The sequence below is a fragment of the Aptenodytes patagonicus genome, chromosome 4 (genome assembly GCF_965638725.1).
Source record: "Aptenodytes patagonicus chromosome 4, bAptPat1.pri.cur, whole genome shotgun sequence".
NCBI classification, from domain to species: Eukaryota; Metazoa; Chordata; class Aves; order Sphenisciformes; family Spheniscidae; genus Aptenodytes; species Aptenodytes patagonicus.
Window position 1 is genome coordinate 50,409,096 of NC_134952.1, and position 16,848 is coordinate 50,425,943.

At 42.5% G+C, this 16,848-nt stretch overlaps 1 protein-coding gene across 15 annotated transcripts in view; it reads right to left on the bottom strand.

The window, feature by feature from the left end:
• The window catches only part of TRIM2 (tripartite motif containing 2), a 120,244-nt gene that overhangs the window by 41,540 nt on the left and 61,856 nt on the right, over positions 1–16,848 (bottom strand). For 9 of the 15 annotated variants that reach the window (XM_076336674.1, XM_076336664.1, XM_076336663.1 and 6 more), the window contains one exon: positions 1,866–2,047. In XM_076336674.1, coding sequence (XP_076192789.1) covers positions 1,866–1,999 — 134 coding nt within the window. In that variant the 5' untranslated portion in view covers positions 2,000–2,047. The other 6 variants (XM_076336671.1, XM_076336665.1, XM_076336660.1 and 3 more) reach the window with 5 other exon arrangements.

The following is a 16,848-nucleotide window of genomic DNA, read 5'->3' on the forward strand; positions in this document are numbered from 1 at the left end:
TAAAGGTCATCTAGTCCAACCCCCCTGCCGTGGGCAGGGACATCTTCAACTAGATAAGGTTGCTCAGAGCCCCGTCCAACCTGACCTGGAATGTTTCCAGGGATGGGGCATCCACCACCTCTCTGGGCAACCTGTGCCAGTGCTTCACCACCATCAGCATAAAAAATTTCTTCCTTGTATCTCGTCTATATCTACCCTCCTTTAGTTTAAAGCCATTCCCCCTTGTCCTGTCGCAACAGGCCCTGCTAAAAAATCTGCCGCCACCTTTTTTATAAGCCCCCTTTAAGTACTGACAGGCTGCAGTAAGGTTTCCCCGAAGCCTTCTCTTCTCTAGGCTGAACAACCCCAACTCTCTCAGCCTTTCCTCATAGGAGAGGCGTTCCATCCCCCTGATCATTTTCATGGCCCTCTTCTGGACCTGCTCCAATTTCACAGAATATAAATCTGACACAAAGGTTCTGTGATCAACAATATGCAGCAGACTGGTCTAGGTGATAGTTATTGCCACTTTTGGCCTTGAAAATCAAGTTAACAGCTGCTGAGCATGCAACATCCAACTGCAATTGGCAATTCACTATAGTCCCATAAGCTTTGCAGAATGCAGTTCTTCAGGAGTCTGAAATTCCTCATGAGATGCCAACCAAGAAAGTGTGACCTCGCACAGCTACACAGCTCTCATCCACTTCCAAGGGCTTTGCTTGCACCACTCTTCGTCCTCCCTTGGCAGCCCTCCTCCTGACCCCCCAGTAGGGGCTCTGTGAAAGGAGAGTTTAGGTTTTGTACATCAGCAGTACATTGGAGGAGTTCTTCCAACTTCTCTCCATAACCAGATCAGCATAAGAGGATTACAGTGAAAACCAGAAGCTGACCTTAGGATTTACACATGAACTGAAGTCAAGAAACTTAAGACATGGTGGCGAAAATCTTGACTTCACTGACTTCAGTAAGAGTTTCACTGCTGACTTCAGTAAAGTTGGGGTTTCCCATTCTTCTACAAAAGACCATGTCATCTGACACACTCAGAGATCCATAATTTTTCTTGCACCCTGTGCAAAATTAGATATGCACGCCACAATTCTAACTAAGAGGTGGAAACCTCCTGAACTAAATGTCCACACAAAATACCATTTATTAAAATTCTCCTGCCATTCAATATATAATCCGAAGAGTTGCATCCCATCATCAGATAAAGAACTATAACCAATAATTCTTCAGCTAACTTTTTTGCAGATGCTGTATTTTCTCCACCATTTGATGGATAATATAACATTAAAGTATCACTATGTATATTCAATTCATTCAGCTGAATACAGTAGAAGGCAGGTTGCTGTTTTATCACATCTCTTTTCAGAAAGTTTTTCCACTTCAGTCAACCAAGCTGCAGAATAATGAAGACATTTAATCACAGGTTATTAATAATGTATATATCATGTCTAACCCTTGGACTTCAAAGGATGGGATAATTATTTCAGTGCTTAGTAAATCAACAAAGAAAGATTTTTATTGTTTCTAATTGTAGGCTAATCAGTATAAATTTGAGGCCATTAATTTGAGGTCCAAATTCTGACTGCCATCACCTTTCACACTGTTGTAACTGTATTCATTAGTTTCATTGGATTTACTTTTTCTTTACTCTTGCATAAAGGAAATGTATTCCAAATATTCCACTGCTGCCTCTTCTTCCTGCCTGCCACAAATAACAGTGTTTTTCTACATCCCTGCCTCTCTAGCCTTCCCAGACTTTATTATGCCTTAACGTGGCCTTTACAAGTAAAGAGAAAAGTCTCCATCCACTAAAGGATGCATTGTTCTGTGCTTGTTGCATGACACAAATACCTAGTTACCAGCATGAGGAAAGGACTTACCTCTCACAGAAAGTGTGCAGGCAGGGAAGTACTTTGGGGTTCTTGTAACGGTCCAGGCATATGCTGCAAATCAGAAACTGCTTGTCAATCTGACGGACCACAGGACTTGGGATGTTGGAGCCTTCACTGGCCATCCTAGACCACTGACATATGGGTCCTGTTCCCTTCTACCCTGCACACTGCTGGAGTGGGGTGGGGAAAAGAAGAAAAATAGCTTATAAACTCCATGAAATAACAAAATCGACAACTAATTCACTCATGTTTCATCCTTATGCAGGAATTCATATTTCAATATAAAACCAAAACAGTGAAGAATTAAAATTCTAAAATGGTTTATCACAGATGAGAGCCTGGGAAACAGTCAGCCAAGTCTACAACACCACATATAACACCTCTGTCTGAGCAGGCATTCTGGACAGGCATGTTGCCTCTGGACTGAAAGAGTTACAGGGCTGTCTGGTTTTAAAGAAATCCCACGATAAAAACGTTCTTGCGCCAGTAGGTTCAGCCAGTGCTAACAAACATAGGATTTCTTATGTCTACAGTACCGCTGGCAAAATGCTTAAACTGGAACTGCACCAGCCAGTCAAATGGCTGCATCACAGACAGAATTTGAAAATGGTTCACCTAACAATTTTTTCCCTTATTAGTGCTGGTGTTGCCAAAGATATGGTAGCTTTGGACTCCAGGAAGTTCCCAAGAAGGAACCTCCAGAACCAGCCAGCCCCTGGGAAGGGAGTGCTCAAATTCTGCATCAGCAGCAGGGGTGAGGTAGGTGAAGAGAAAATCCTCACGATAGAAGAAACTGAGCAAAGAGGCAACTGATAGCTGCTGAGAATCAGCAAAGGTAGGGTGAAGGATACATGAAGCACAGCCAAATAATAAATGCAAGAAAAATGGCATTCTAGGCAGAAAGAGTAGTTAAGAATCATGTTTCTAGGACTGTAGACTCTTCAAAACCCTGGCACATAAAACATGAAATAAAAGGGTAAGAAAAAAGCTGACTGACTGACAGAATTAAAATCACAGGTTAAAGGAACGCCAGCAGGCTTGGGACTCCTCCTGTCCTGGAACAAGGCACAGGGAGAGAAAAACTTAGTTTCTCTTCAGCTGGAGGTACAGATTATAGCCAACAGAATTAATATGTGGAAAGAGAAGATGGGAGGAAAAGGAAAGAAGCAACCTCAAAGAAAAGTAAATTGCCTGCTAAAACAGTTTAGGAAAACCTGACAAGCAAAGGCCCTGGCAGGGTGGCCCAGCAAGAACTCCTCTCCATCAGCATTCCTAGCGGGCTGGAGCGCTGGGAGGCGCAGCCTCAATCCCCAGGGAGCCAACCGCAGTGTCTTTGTCACAGCACTTTCTGCCAGTCCTCCCGCACCCACAGCGAAACAAGGGTTCCTCTTCTGTGTGAGCAGCGAGCCCAGCTGGGCTCCTTCACTGCAGGTACACTCCTGGGGTAGTAACTTCTTCCCTAAACATTTTCTGCCCCAGTTTTTAGTCATCCATTTCAGGCAATTTGATATTTGGCTTGAGGGCGGTTCAGGCTTTCCAAGACAGAAATAACAAGCCCTCTGCCTCGGTGCTGATCACGCTCATTCAAAGGTCACTCAATTCCACAATGATTTGCGTGACCCGTAGTATTTTATCGGCAGCGTTACATCAGATGTAACTTCTTCCTGTACTTCTGTAACTTCTTCCTGTACTGAATGCACGGCACGCTAATCTGGCAGAGTTGAACTCATGCTGTTCTTCCTGAGCTGTGTATTCAGGCGTACAGGTATGGTGTACTTATTACATTGAGCAAGTGGCTATTTCTAGGACAACGACAGTGATTATGGAACATGCTGTACTGACTTCCCTGATAACAGGTTCCTGGGGAATCACCTCTGTGCTAGCAAGTACAGCAGCATAAAGTTATTCACAATTAAAATACCCAACAGCAGTAACCGACATGTAATTCGATGCACAACACTTATGGCAGGCCCTTTTGCTTCCTTTTTTTCCAAGAAAGGGGAACTGCAAGGTTAAAAATTGCTATAATGTTTGTAAAATACAGTGTTTGTTCATGACCCAAAAATGCATGATTTCAGAAGTGATCGTTTCACTTTTTTCATTTCTTTCCCCATAGTAGGATAAAATGTGAATATTACATAAACACAAATTAATTTCACCTATTTAAATGCCATAAATCACACACAATAAACCTTAGGAGATCAATTAGGAACTTGTGTTACTTTTTAAAAGCTTGAGTTAAAAATGGCTTTACAAGAAGTGGAACCAAAATATCTAGCTTTCACAAATGGGAGTAGAAAGAGCAGACTATCAAATACGCATTAATATATTCATGCATTTGGCAGTATAACATGCGGAACATCAGTGATGTGTTTCAAAAGAAAATTCATTTCACCACTGATGCAGCTGTGTTTGCCTCCCCACTCTCCCTACCCAAAAGTTAGGGGCGAGGACCCAAAGAAACCAGGCAAGATAATCAGAAGCAGGAAGACTTCTTTGACAAGAAGGACACCGATATGTTATGAACAGTGTAATTTTTTTGTTATAGACTAAGCACAGACTATTTAAAAAATATATATACTTAAGATATGAAAGGTCTCCAGTGAATGCTGCCTGTCATTTAACAGAAGAAAGTTCTCTAGCAACCAGATATTTTCTGTAATTTCATCTTTCCGACATCAAGTACAGCTACACCAGCAAATAGTGTTTATACAAGGAAAACTCCTGCTGCCTGAAAAATTCCATACTGATTTCATCTGATCTTCATCTTAGTCTTTTACATTCCCCCAATCTCATTGCAAAATCAGGTGATTCTCAGCATTTCATACACAAAGCTCATTCCAGTCACTTTAATTTTCAAATGTTCATGCTTTAAGCTTTGTCAGTGAAAGAAACCATTAACAATTCAGAAATAAGTACTTTTAATATTTGATTTTTTGTCTGGAACGCAGCAGGCCATGATTGTCATTTATCCCCTGTGCTCACATAAATCAGGTTTAAAACATGCACCTGAAAATAGAATTTCACCAGTACATTTCAAGCTTTGGCCACTACCTGGTACAATAACTTCTTACACAAGTGGTTCATTTAAAGAAGTTTTTTGAGTATGGAATTTCCAGGATTCTGCAGCCTCCCTGAGCCAACTCCACCTTTGATTCAATTTTGATGAATGTGATGTAGCTATGAGAAGGATGATTTTGCCCATTGGCTCAATGAAAGCAACTGTACAATCAAAGACTATCTGAGGAAAAGCTGGAGATTTTAGATGATGCTTTTGAATTTCGCCCAAGACAGCATTTATTCTGATTTACTGCAGTACTCACAGCAGTTCCTCAAAACAGCAACATAAGTTTCAGATATATTAGCAGTGGGAGATTTCGCAACATAACACTATTTTTACAAGAAAAACATTCTTTTTTGTAGTAGCATCTTCAGAGCTCGGAAACTGCCGGAGCTCTTTTTGGAGCTTCATTCTGTCTCACAATCTAATAAAGAGCAGCTGAAGCATGAGCTTTGAAAATAAGTCTGAGAATCACTTCTCCATATATTTACACTTCATAATTTAAACATGCAAAGCCAAGGGTTGTGAAACATTGCACCAAATGACATAAAACCCCACCCATTTATCTAGAAGAAGCACACACTGGAAACCCAGTTCAGGTTTGCTAAATCAAGTGCAGAAAAGGGTTCCAAAATGTATACCCTTTATCATCTCTTTGAGGCACAAGCGTTGTTACCTTTCCAGCCACCCCAAAAGGAACATTGTTCTTTTTCCTTCTGCTTGGAGATATGACTATTGATTTTCAGTCAAAATATACCATATGACAAAGAAAGGAGAAAACAATGGCTCTCTAAGCTAGTGGAAAGCCTTGCCCTGCTACGCGTGCATGCCTTCAGGAACGAAAGTCAGGGTGTGGCCCCACCCATATGAAAAGAACTTCCTATAGTATTAGGAAAGGGAAAAAAAAATGTTAGGGTACAGCAAATAACAGTTCCAGAAGAGTTTTTTCAGATAAATAGAGCCATGTAATAGGAAAATGCACCCTTTCTACAGGTATCTTCAAAGGAGCTCTGGAATTCCTCAACAGTTACCGAATTCTCCATTAGTCTCCGTGGCCCAGCTGAGAAAAAGACACTGGGAATCTTATAACTGTCTGTTCAGTTCCCAGGGTTTATTCCTAAAAGAGCAGAATTCTCTGTTGCTGATACACTGCTATCACTGAACTCCACCCAGCCAGAGCTGCAACTAGCCTGAAAGTACAGCCTGAGGAGAACAAATTGCTTGCAGCTTGTTCATCCTCTTCTTATCAATGGTATTCACAACCCAGAGGGTCTATTCATGTATTATGAATGAATACGTTTCCAATGGCAACGTTTCCAAAGGAACGGTTAGGCCTTGAGAGCCGTAAGAAAGGGTGGGGAACCTCAATAATGTTGCTTCAAGGACTGGGGGAGCTGCGGTTTAAAAGTCCTTAAAACAGATATATTGCCTGTCCACAGTCTTTAGAAATAAAGAACAGATTCAAGCCATTTCTAGCAGCAGCCCCAAAATTAGCCGATACAGAACACACCGAGCAAATTAATAATCATAACCGCCACACAGTCCACTTGTGTAAAAGGCTTGATAAGCTAAATTTGCATTCCTTTCTCTCCCACTCTTGCAATCAGCTTGGTGCCTTGTTTAAAACACAGCAACCCTCTTCATTCTTACAGCATGCAGAAGCATAATGAACGATCGGGGGCCAAAACAGAAGGAGCAACCCAGCAGAAGCCACCAGGAATAACACTGAGCAAACTTGAGCATTTTAGACCTACCCATCTTTGTAGAAAAATAGCTTAATCAGTGCAGTGCTGAGGATAAAATCCTTGCAGGGACGGAGCTGCAGTTCCGCAGTAATCCAAACGAACAAACCATCATCTGTTAATATTTCAAGCCTCACGCGTAAAACTGCTTAAGAATCCCTATCACAGCATAGTCATTATTAGATGCACAACAGATTTGGTGCTCTAAGGAATGACGCTCCATTCCACGAAGAGGACAGGTGGAAAGAAAAATGGAAGAATAAGAGGAGGCCCAGTGAAGTCGTCATGAATTTTTTTTTTTTCCCCCGGGTCATTTACAAGTGGGAGACCCCTTCAGGATTCAAACCAATCAATCTTTATTTAGCATATCTTTTTCTCACTCAGCCTGTGTAGAAAGACTGCAGCAAATGGTGCAAGGAATTGTGGGATAGGGATGCAGCAGAGAGCTGCAACGAGATTCGCTGGGTTATTTTTTTTTCCTCCCTACTCAGCAATCAGCTGTTTCGAGGCTCCGCGCAGGGCCATTGAATTTGGTCACCAGAATGTTATTACAGGATTAGCAGGCGGAGACAGCTACCACTGTGCATCTGGCATGTCAATGCAGCTAAGACAGACATATGCAAATATTACTCGCAAATCGGAAAAAGGATTTAACTCCGAAGGGGAGAGTAAATATTACGTAACATCCATTACCAGGACATTCGCCACAGATGAAACGAAAGCACTTTCATTTGTAAAGGAGATAAAGCTTAACACTTAATGATTCCACCCTGATTTTTCCAGGATTCGGAGTATTTCTTGGAACATAATTTTTCCCTGCTCCAACTTTCAGCAACAACAAAAGACCCCACAAACGCTCTTTGTCTCTCCAGATATTTAAAGCCGAAGCAAAGAACCTCTTCAGAGAGCCTTGCTACTGACACACAAACCAGCAGCAGTTTCTTCTACTACAGAACTGCGTATTTGACCTGACTCAGACTCAAGTCAAATATTTAAGGCAGCAATTAGTAAACTTATATTCAAGGAACGCGAGAATCAAAGCTAACAGTCTGTTCAACCTTCGTACAAACATTAATGCAAAGGTGTATTCCCTTAGTTAATCTATTTACTTGTTTAAAAAATTTAAAAATCGCAGATCAATTCAGATTTTACTAGGCTATTACCGAAGGAAATAAAAAGAAATTTGGTGCCTGGTATTTTTCAGCTATGCAGAGAAGGTTGTTAAAAAGATGCTTGTGAATACACAGACACTACTGAAGTAAAGCAACATAGAATTAGCTTTGTCTTCCAGTATAACAGCTGGTGGTTTTTGCAGACAAGGTAGTATTTGCATCTCTAAATACAGTGAATCTTTTCTTTTGAAAAAACAAATCGTATGCAAGTATTTCAGCTAACTGAGGCTAACAAAGCTTCCCACAAATAAAAGGACACAAAGGTCCATTTGCATCAAGAAGAAAAAATGTGGGGTTTAAATACTGTCTGTGCTGCTCTGACTTAATTAGGACAGATATAGTTATTTTAGAAGTTTAAAATGTTGTCCTAAGCTCTTTAAGCACAGTGTCCAGAATATAATATTTATTCCATTCTTGGACTGATGAGGTGAATAGTATTAATAATAATGTAGCATTCCTGTTAAAAATATAGATTCTGCGTACATCATTTAGTTTCCACTTGGCAATCATTTAGTCAGATTGGTTTTATGCATCAGGCAGATCCAGCCTGGTTTCCCGGGGTAATGCCCACAGGGCGAAACCATGTTGTAATCCAGTTTATAACCTGACATGAAACATCAGGCAGCGTGTGTGCATGTGTTAGGATTTTGGGTGCCTGTGCCAAAATACTGCTCCTCTGATTCCCTCAACACGTGCTGAACGCTATCGGAGAGAGAGAACGAGGTATGTTTCGTTTTAGCTTCAACATTCAGGAGGTCAGAAGAAGCAGGTATCTGCACAGCAGGATTCACTGTTTAAAAGGGGGCCAGAGATTTCAGGTACATTTTTGGAGGGTTTTTTTATGTTTGGTTGGGTTTTTTGTTTTCTTTTTAAACTGCCTAGAAAACCCCCATTGCAAAGAGCAAGCAACATATTTCACTCCCACAACAAGGAGATCCAAGGCCTTTTGTTTCTGCCACTGGAACAAAGACACATGTAAAACAAAAATCAAGAGAGAAAATTCAGGAGTGGCACTCCCAGAACCAGGATGGAAGACTCTCGGACAAAAGTGTGCAGACATCACTTAGCTTGCTCATTTCAAGCATCAAGTTTATGTACACTAAACCAGAATGACAAGTATTGCTCAAATTACTATTTCCATTTACGATCAGTAGTAAGGACTACATACCCCTTGAATCAGAACCGATCCTGTAACCCGTAACGTACCTCACAGCCAAAGGAGACTGCAGGAGTCACAGCTGCAGCCACTCTCACAGGGATCTACACCTCCAAATGAGAGATTGCTTCAAACTGCAATTATCTTATAATTAACTCTGAGAAGCTGCCTGCTGACAATGAGCTGATATTCTGCAAATAATCCTGCTTCTTCAACAAAACAAAAATGTGGTACTGTGGCAAGGAAAATGAGACAAAAGTCATAGCATTTCCCTTGAGATTTTTGTTCTTACATGTTGAATGTTGATATGTGGGTTTCTTCTCCCTAGTGAAGAGGAAATGGATTCATAGCTCAGTGAACAGTCTTGCACTTTACCCCCATAGCAGTTACTACCAGCCTGTTTCAAATAGGTTTATTGTGTGTGTCTTTTGAGCTGGGAGATGGAAGTGGGGGTTGTTGTTAGTGCTTGGTTTTGTGGTGTTATTTGGTTTTTGTTTTTAAAAAGAACAGGCTACTTTCCCTCAGAAATTTGCTGCACTTATCGTTGCTGCTGACTTATCAGTGAAGTAAGTTCTGGAGAAGAAAATATATAGCACATGCCATCTTCATAGTGCCATGGAAAAGTGGTCTAGCCCCTGTTATCATCCCCTGTAATTGTCATGTTTTTGGAATAATTTATTCTTTTCCCTGTTCCAAACACAACCTGAATTCATATTCTTAGGGAGCACATAAATAGAAAGTTACCAAAAAAACCCACAGCTAATCTACAGACCATAGGTAGATATTGATATATCCTTCCCTAACATTAAATAAGTCATCCAAACACCCCAGGTTAAGATTAATGGTCTGCACTGAAGCCTCTACTATAAATTGACTGAAGGAAGTGTAGTCTAACTCAGCCTGCTGTACAAAAGAGATTTTAAGGTCAGCAGAAAAAAAAATTATTGGGTTAGTCCAAACTAAATGGCCAACTAATACAGTCCTGGCAATTAAGACTGACTGGAAAATAAGAGGTGGGAGAGACCAGAAATCAATTACCCAAAGCTGACATGCTGGGAATGAGGGCTAGTTTGGGAACACAAATATAGGAGAGGATGGGCTGTTACAGTCATCACCCAGTTCCACATCCGTAATTTGACCCTAGCACCAGGAAAGCAAGTGGGGTGAAACAGCCAAGCTCTGTCATTGTGGGACCATGCCCACACTGGGAATCAAGAGGCCTTAGTCATCCTGACGAGACACTGGCAGCGGAGGCGCCTTTACCTTTCCCCACTACGGCTGTACACCCAGACAGACCCAGTAGCTCCTGCAGAGCAAGTGCAACTTCCAGCCCTGATCCCACATTCTCCAGTAGCCCAGGCTGTAGCTCACATGGGCTGGGAAGAGCCACAGCTTCCTCCCACTGGGGCCTTGTAGCTAGAGGGCATGTCTGTCCCAAAAGGAGCTCTGCTAGGTCCTGGTTCCTCCCCACCAGCCACAGCCTGGAGCCACAATCACTCCCCCATCTTGTGATCCAGTGGAGCAGATGCTTTTCCCCAGAGCTTGTGACCCAACACATGGCTTGTCATTGCCTGGGAGGCAAAGAACTTGAAAGGTTTGCCTGGGATGTAATGCTGGGCTGCTGGAGACCTTCCCAGCCTCCCCAGCACCCATCCTCCTATGCCTTTGCCACCTTATTCTATTTCCTTCTACCTTCTGCTTACGCCTAGTTTAGCTTGCCAAGGTTGCGGCTTTTGTGGCACAACTGCAGCCAGGCTGGCCTCCCTGCTCAGCCAGCCTTCTTGGCTCAGCCAGCCCAAGCTCGGCTGATGTGACTGCACTCCCTGCCTGTCTCCAGCACTGATGTTGAAAGTCAGGCAGCACCAAACACAAACTGCTCTTCTCCCCTCTGTGTTATTCTTTCTCTTTCCCCTTTTGGGTATTTGCCATTGAGGTGGCAGGGCCAGGCACTATGGTCACCAGAAACAAGCTCTGTATTCTGGCATTTCTTCTGCATGGCAATGGGCTCCCCTTCAGGACCACTGTCGGATGTTGATGTCATGAATTAGGTTTCTTGTAAAAGCTTTCAACTGCTAAAGGCACAGGAATAATAAAAATTTATTTAGTGAAAGAGTGGTTAAACGCTGGAACAGGCTGCCCAGGGAAGTGGTTGAGTCCCCATCCCTGGAGGTATTTAAAAGACGTGTAGATGAGGCGCTTAGGGACATGGTTTAGTGGGCATGGTGGTGTTGGGTTGACGGTTGGACTCGATGATCTTAGAGGTCTTTTCCAACCTCAATGATTCTATGATTCTATGAATAACAGGAATAGAAGCCCCTGCTATAAATGAAAACCTTGCTTAATAGTTTTACATGTTTAATGCTTTTTCCTCCTTCCTTTCCTCCATCTGTAATCGAAGCTTATAACAGGGTAAACACCTGAAATACATGGGTCGGCCTCTTAAGACATCAACGTACTAATGCTTTACACTCCGATTTGTAGAGGAGGGAAGGGTTATGGCTGGCATCTAATGCCCCCTTTTCTTCTCTCTCCCCATCCTCACAACTTTTGCCTCCCTCTGCAGTACCCCTTCTCCACCACCCTTTGGTGGTGCAATAGTCCTGCTTTGATCTCCACAGACCCCATCTCCCAACTGTCCTGTCCTTGGATGGACATGGGCCTTCTGGTGGCTGCCTTGCACACACCGAGGGACAAGACTGGCAGGTTAGAGCTCGTGTGATCACACAGTCATCACTCAGCTGAGGTAGGATACCTACTTTAAGGCTGTCTGTCTGAGGTTTTCAGGACCTCATTTTGGGTCAGGGCCTTGCACAATAAATTCCAACACACTTGGAGCACACTGGATTTACTGCACATGCAAGGACAATTTGAGTGCTTGCAGTGGAAGTCCAGGAATCCCCAACCAAATGGCCAACATTCTCACAAATGAGGTTTCAGAGAGAAGGGGTAGGAAATGAGGGGAAAAGGGCATGCCAAGGGAAATGATAGGATTAAACTGTCACATATCAGGTTAAATGACAGCCTCAGAGCTGTCATTTAGGGCCCTTTCCATGTTTAATAAAATGTCATATTCTCAGGTGAGCTATTAAAAAAAATATCCACAGTGAGGTAGGTCCAAGTAATTATTTCAGGGGCTAGATGTTGTGCAGACCTAAGTAAAAGGATTTTAAATTGTACACTTGCCATCCAAAGCAGCGAGTCAGAGCATCTATACTGAAAAAAACCCTACCCTGATTAAGTACTTAGTGCTGTTAACATCACCTTTACAATTGTACATTTTTGACTCTCTAGGCCTACCTATTTTGTTAACACTGACAGAAAAGCTCTGTTCAGCCTTTATAGGCACACAGGCTCAAATAAAACCAAGCTGAACTGACAAATAATTAAAACTGCACATCAAATCACTGCTGCTTACATAAACACCTACTCTGAAATGCTACTTGAAATAAAAGTGCTCCATGGAGACTCCATACTAATCACTGTTAACCCCTCCAGGCACAGGATAACAGGCAGTACAGACAAAAAGAAGGAGGCTGAGCAGGAATCTATTTGGAAAGAGGTCCCTGGCCTTTTCTACATACTGTTAGATATAAGGTACATTGAAAAATGCTCTAGGCATTTTGTTCAGAGTTGCTGTGCAGAAGAAAAGTTAAAGTAAGCAGCAAACGCTCAGTGTTTTTGGTACTGAGCTGTGTGGTGAAGGTTGAACTGCTCAGAGACCATCCCCTCCACTCCCTTCTGAGACACTCCTCTGAATCTGCCCTATGCTGCATCTCCACTTCATCTTACAATTCTACAACTCTCCCTTCAGGAGAGGTGATACACATCGGGTGCTGGAGCTCAGTCATATATCCTCTGTTGACCACTGCAAAGTAAAGTTCCTCTGCTTCTGTTTCCGTTTACTTCAGTAGGATTTTGTTGAACTAGCACAAAGTTCAAATCAGCAAGGGAGAAGGCAGCACCCAGAAATCACCACATGCCATGTAACTTCTTCACAAAATTAACTTAGAGACTGCCAGCCCTTTAGAATTTTTTTCTTGCAACCTTCAAAATCCCACTTCCCAGCAGATACAGCATATGGGAGATACAGCATATGGGAGATACAGCAAATAAACCGGGAGAAAAAAAAATAGGTGTTTCTCAGCAAGAAACAGCAGACGGAATCTAAGTGTTAAAAAACAATGGAGGCAGAAAGCTAAGGAATTCACGTCATCTTAGCACATAGCACACAGCAGATAGGGTGCCTAAGCAGGTAAGGTTTCTGCCAAAAACACATCTGGGAGAGGGACTAAGAAGGAGGGGGAAGGAAGAGCCCCTCTCCAGCCTGTGAGCAGGCAGAATTCAGGCTCACATCCTCTGCAGCACTTACATTGTTTAAAAGATGAAATATTGGTTGCTGCAGCTCCATATTTACCTTAGCTTTTGTACAGTACCCACCTCATTTCCTTGCCCAGAGTGCAGCAGCGATTTTACTTTCTGTCTGCTAAGTCGTCTTCTGAACTGAAACGTCTTTCAAAAACACAGCGATATGTCTAAACATTTATATCGCCCTTGGGTTCAGTGAAGACCTTGCTCAGGCGTTAAGTGGCAGGCAGAGGTTTACCCAGGCAGGCTCTTTATATTGGCAGAAATGCAACACTGAACCTTCACAGCAAGTAGGTAAACACGTAGCTACATAACAGCAGGTAGTCTGGCAGCACCAGCAGTAGTGAGAAACAATGTCAGAACAACCTCGGCAAAAGGTTTGAACAATAGTTGTAGGCACAGGAGCTGAACCGCCCAAACAGTAACAAAAAGCCATCTACAGCTCCTGTGGGGAGCTCCCAAGCATACGGAGCGTGAGCGTGCCGGCTGCGACGCTGTGTCCTCCTCCTCCGCACTCACAGGGTCACTCCATTTGGCTTAGCAGTAGTCAGCTCCAGCACTTCAAAACTTGGAAACACCCAATGGCTGAACTTCACCCAGTAAACAAGTCTTTCCAGTCCTCAGCAAGGACACTTGTTTGCTGATTGTGTGCCAGCGTTCCTATTTAAAGAACTGTTGTTATGGGAGAAAGCTGAAACCTTTCTACAGCACAAAGTGCTCCTCATATCTTGTGCCTTATCTGCAGAAATGCATCAATTCCCACTATGTGTTTCCACAGTGGAGTTTCACTACAGCCACAGTGAGATGCAGTTATCTGACTGCAAAGCCCACTATACCCCTGAGCGGGCTGGATCGCCAGACAGTCCTAGTGGCCCTTTCTCAGGGCCTATCAAGCAGCTACTCTGGCTCAGCCCAGGTTTTCCTCAGGCCTTTTCCTTGAGGTACCAGATTTTATACCTGACACAAGCTGCAAGGAGAAGAAGTAGTAAAAGGTGTCCACCTTTATCCTTCATCTCCAAAAAGAACTCTCCTAAGCTTTCTCTTAGACATTTCTTCCAGGTTCTCATCACGCAGGGCAGGTTCAGGCTAGATGCCCCAGGCTCCTCCAGGGGCATTGTCAGGCTGCTCATAAGCAAATGCCCAGCACTGATGTAGGTCAGACTTCTGCAAAAATTACGTTCTCAGAAGACCCTCATACATATTTTCCTGCATGAATATCAGTCTTTTTAACTGACATCACAACTTATGAAGCAACAGCTAATGAAAGAGGAGGAAAGTAGAACCACTCATAAGACTCTCCCAAGCTGAACAGGGATACACAGTACATTCATTTCTATATGAAAATACATCCATTTTACTTTACAGGAAAACCAGTACATTTTTAAGTACATGAAAAGCAAATTAGGAGACAGTCTAGAAAACAATAAGCATGTGAATGCAGCTGTATTTTTAAATAAAAAAAGCACTTGGAAAAAACACTGGCATCAGGACAGCTAAGAACAATATTGTCTTAAATCAGCCACATTATCATTTGGCTTGTGATAGCACCTGGAAATCTCTTCCAAGTACCAGAATTCCACTGTGATAGGCACCAGCTACACAGAACACAGATCCTGTGCAAGCATAGGTAGCCCATGTCTTAATGCCTTGCACAATTCAACTATTGTCATTTAACTGTATCTGTGACACTAACTACCTTTCTACACTACGAAATAAGTTTTCATAGTAAGCCATTAATTTGGATAAGGGCTATTTTGGTAAAGAAAGAGGTGCAAGATAGTAGATTATATAGCCTGAGTCTTTTGCAGTCAGAGAACAGGAGCAGATCTTCGCATCCTCTTCCTTTTCCAAACTCTATGAGCAGATGTAAGAACTGCCTGACACTTTAGAAGTAGTCTTTGCAACGACTGTGACAAGATATACCATGCTGTTATTGATACAGGTTATACGTAGCAAACGACAAAACCTGTTAGAGGTGTGTGTAAAGTAACCATCTCTAGGCACTGCTGTTAAAAGGAATTGAGAAATCCTAGTGGAAAACCAGTTACAAATAGGCCATACAGACCCTGCACTATCTCAGGTACTGAACAACTACTCTCACACAGATACTGCAGTGAGGGGCTGTTAGGATATATTGCAAATAACTTAAATGCTTTTGGAAGTCTGATGAAACAGCAGTCACTAGGTTTTTGGTAAGTGGCGCGTGCTGAGTTAAATTTTATTCACAATTTATTTTTTATTCACAATTTATATCTGTTGCTTTTTACTCTTCCTTTTTATTGGCCACAGATGAGAAACCTCTTTTCGGCTACCAGTAATGCGTTAGTGGTACTCCTTCATCCTCTGAGCCGTGAAACCCATTGCCCAGGATGCTATAGTTGTTAATATTTTACAGGCATTCCAGGAGAGAAGGACAAGTTCACGGTGGATAAATTGATTTAAGATTTCAAAATACAAAGACATCACCTCTACCAGAAGCAGAACTGGAAGGCCAAATCATTGAAGATGCAAGAGCATTCCGGAGAGTATCATGATACGCCTGATCTATTCTTACTCCCTTCTGTAGGCATCCACCGTCAGCCACCATGCAAATTATAAGGCTATGCTAGATTTACTTTTGATTTGACCCAGATAAACCTTCAAAATACTCACTGTAGACATCACAGGAGCTGTCTAAGTAGCCACTCCCTTTTGGCATAGTTAATGGGCAATAATGGCTCCACAGGGCTGTTTTTATCACTTTGCAGAGCCCTGCCATTTAGGGATGTCAGGTGAAATGAATCCATCAGACAGCTGCCTTAATACACTCCTGGTGCGTGAAGAATGCTACTCAGGGCCACAGAGTACCTTTAGCACGTACACCCATTTCTAAGTCATACAAACAAGGCACACAACAACGGAGACTGACTAGTCATCACCCCAAGCAGAGAACCCTTTCATAGTGAATACAATACTAACCCAGTATTTCTCCCCCCTTCCTCCTACCTGTTCAAATTTACTTTATCCTTAAGAAAAAAAGACTTCTAGTGATATTTCCTTAAGAGTGACATTCATCTTGTTTCTCTGCAGAGGAACTCTGTATTATTCTAAAAGCAATGCCATAGAGCTTGGGGAAATCATGCCTTGATCGCTATCCTGGTTCTCCTCATTTAGAAGTTTAAAAGTTGTCCACCTCCCTCAACAGAGGTCCCTCCAGAGGGTGCACGCCTCCAGAGCAGGCCTTCTGCAAGAGCACATCCCAGAGGTGAAATAATAATTGTTCAGAGGGTAAAGGCCACCATTCAGGAGCGCAGATAAAAATCCGCCCCAAAAGTTAAATATGGGAAGAAGCCTTCCTGCTCTTCTACTTACTTGTATTCAAGACTGCGCAATGTGTCAGCTTCTGATAAGACAAACAAAAATTTTGGACTTTGCAAGCACAGGAAGTGGAACTACTCACTTATTTTTTGCAAATTCACCTTATTATATACAAACA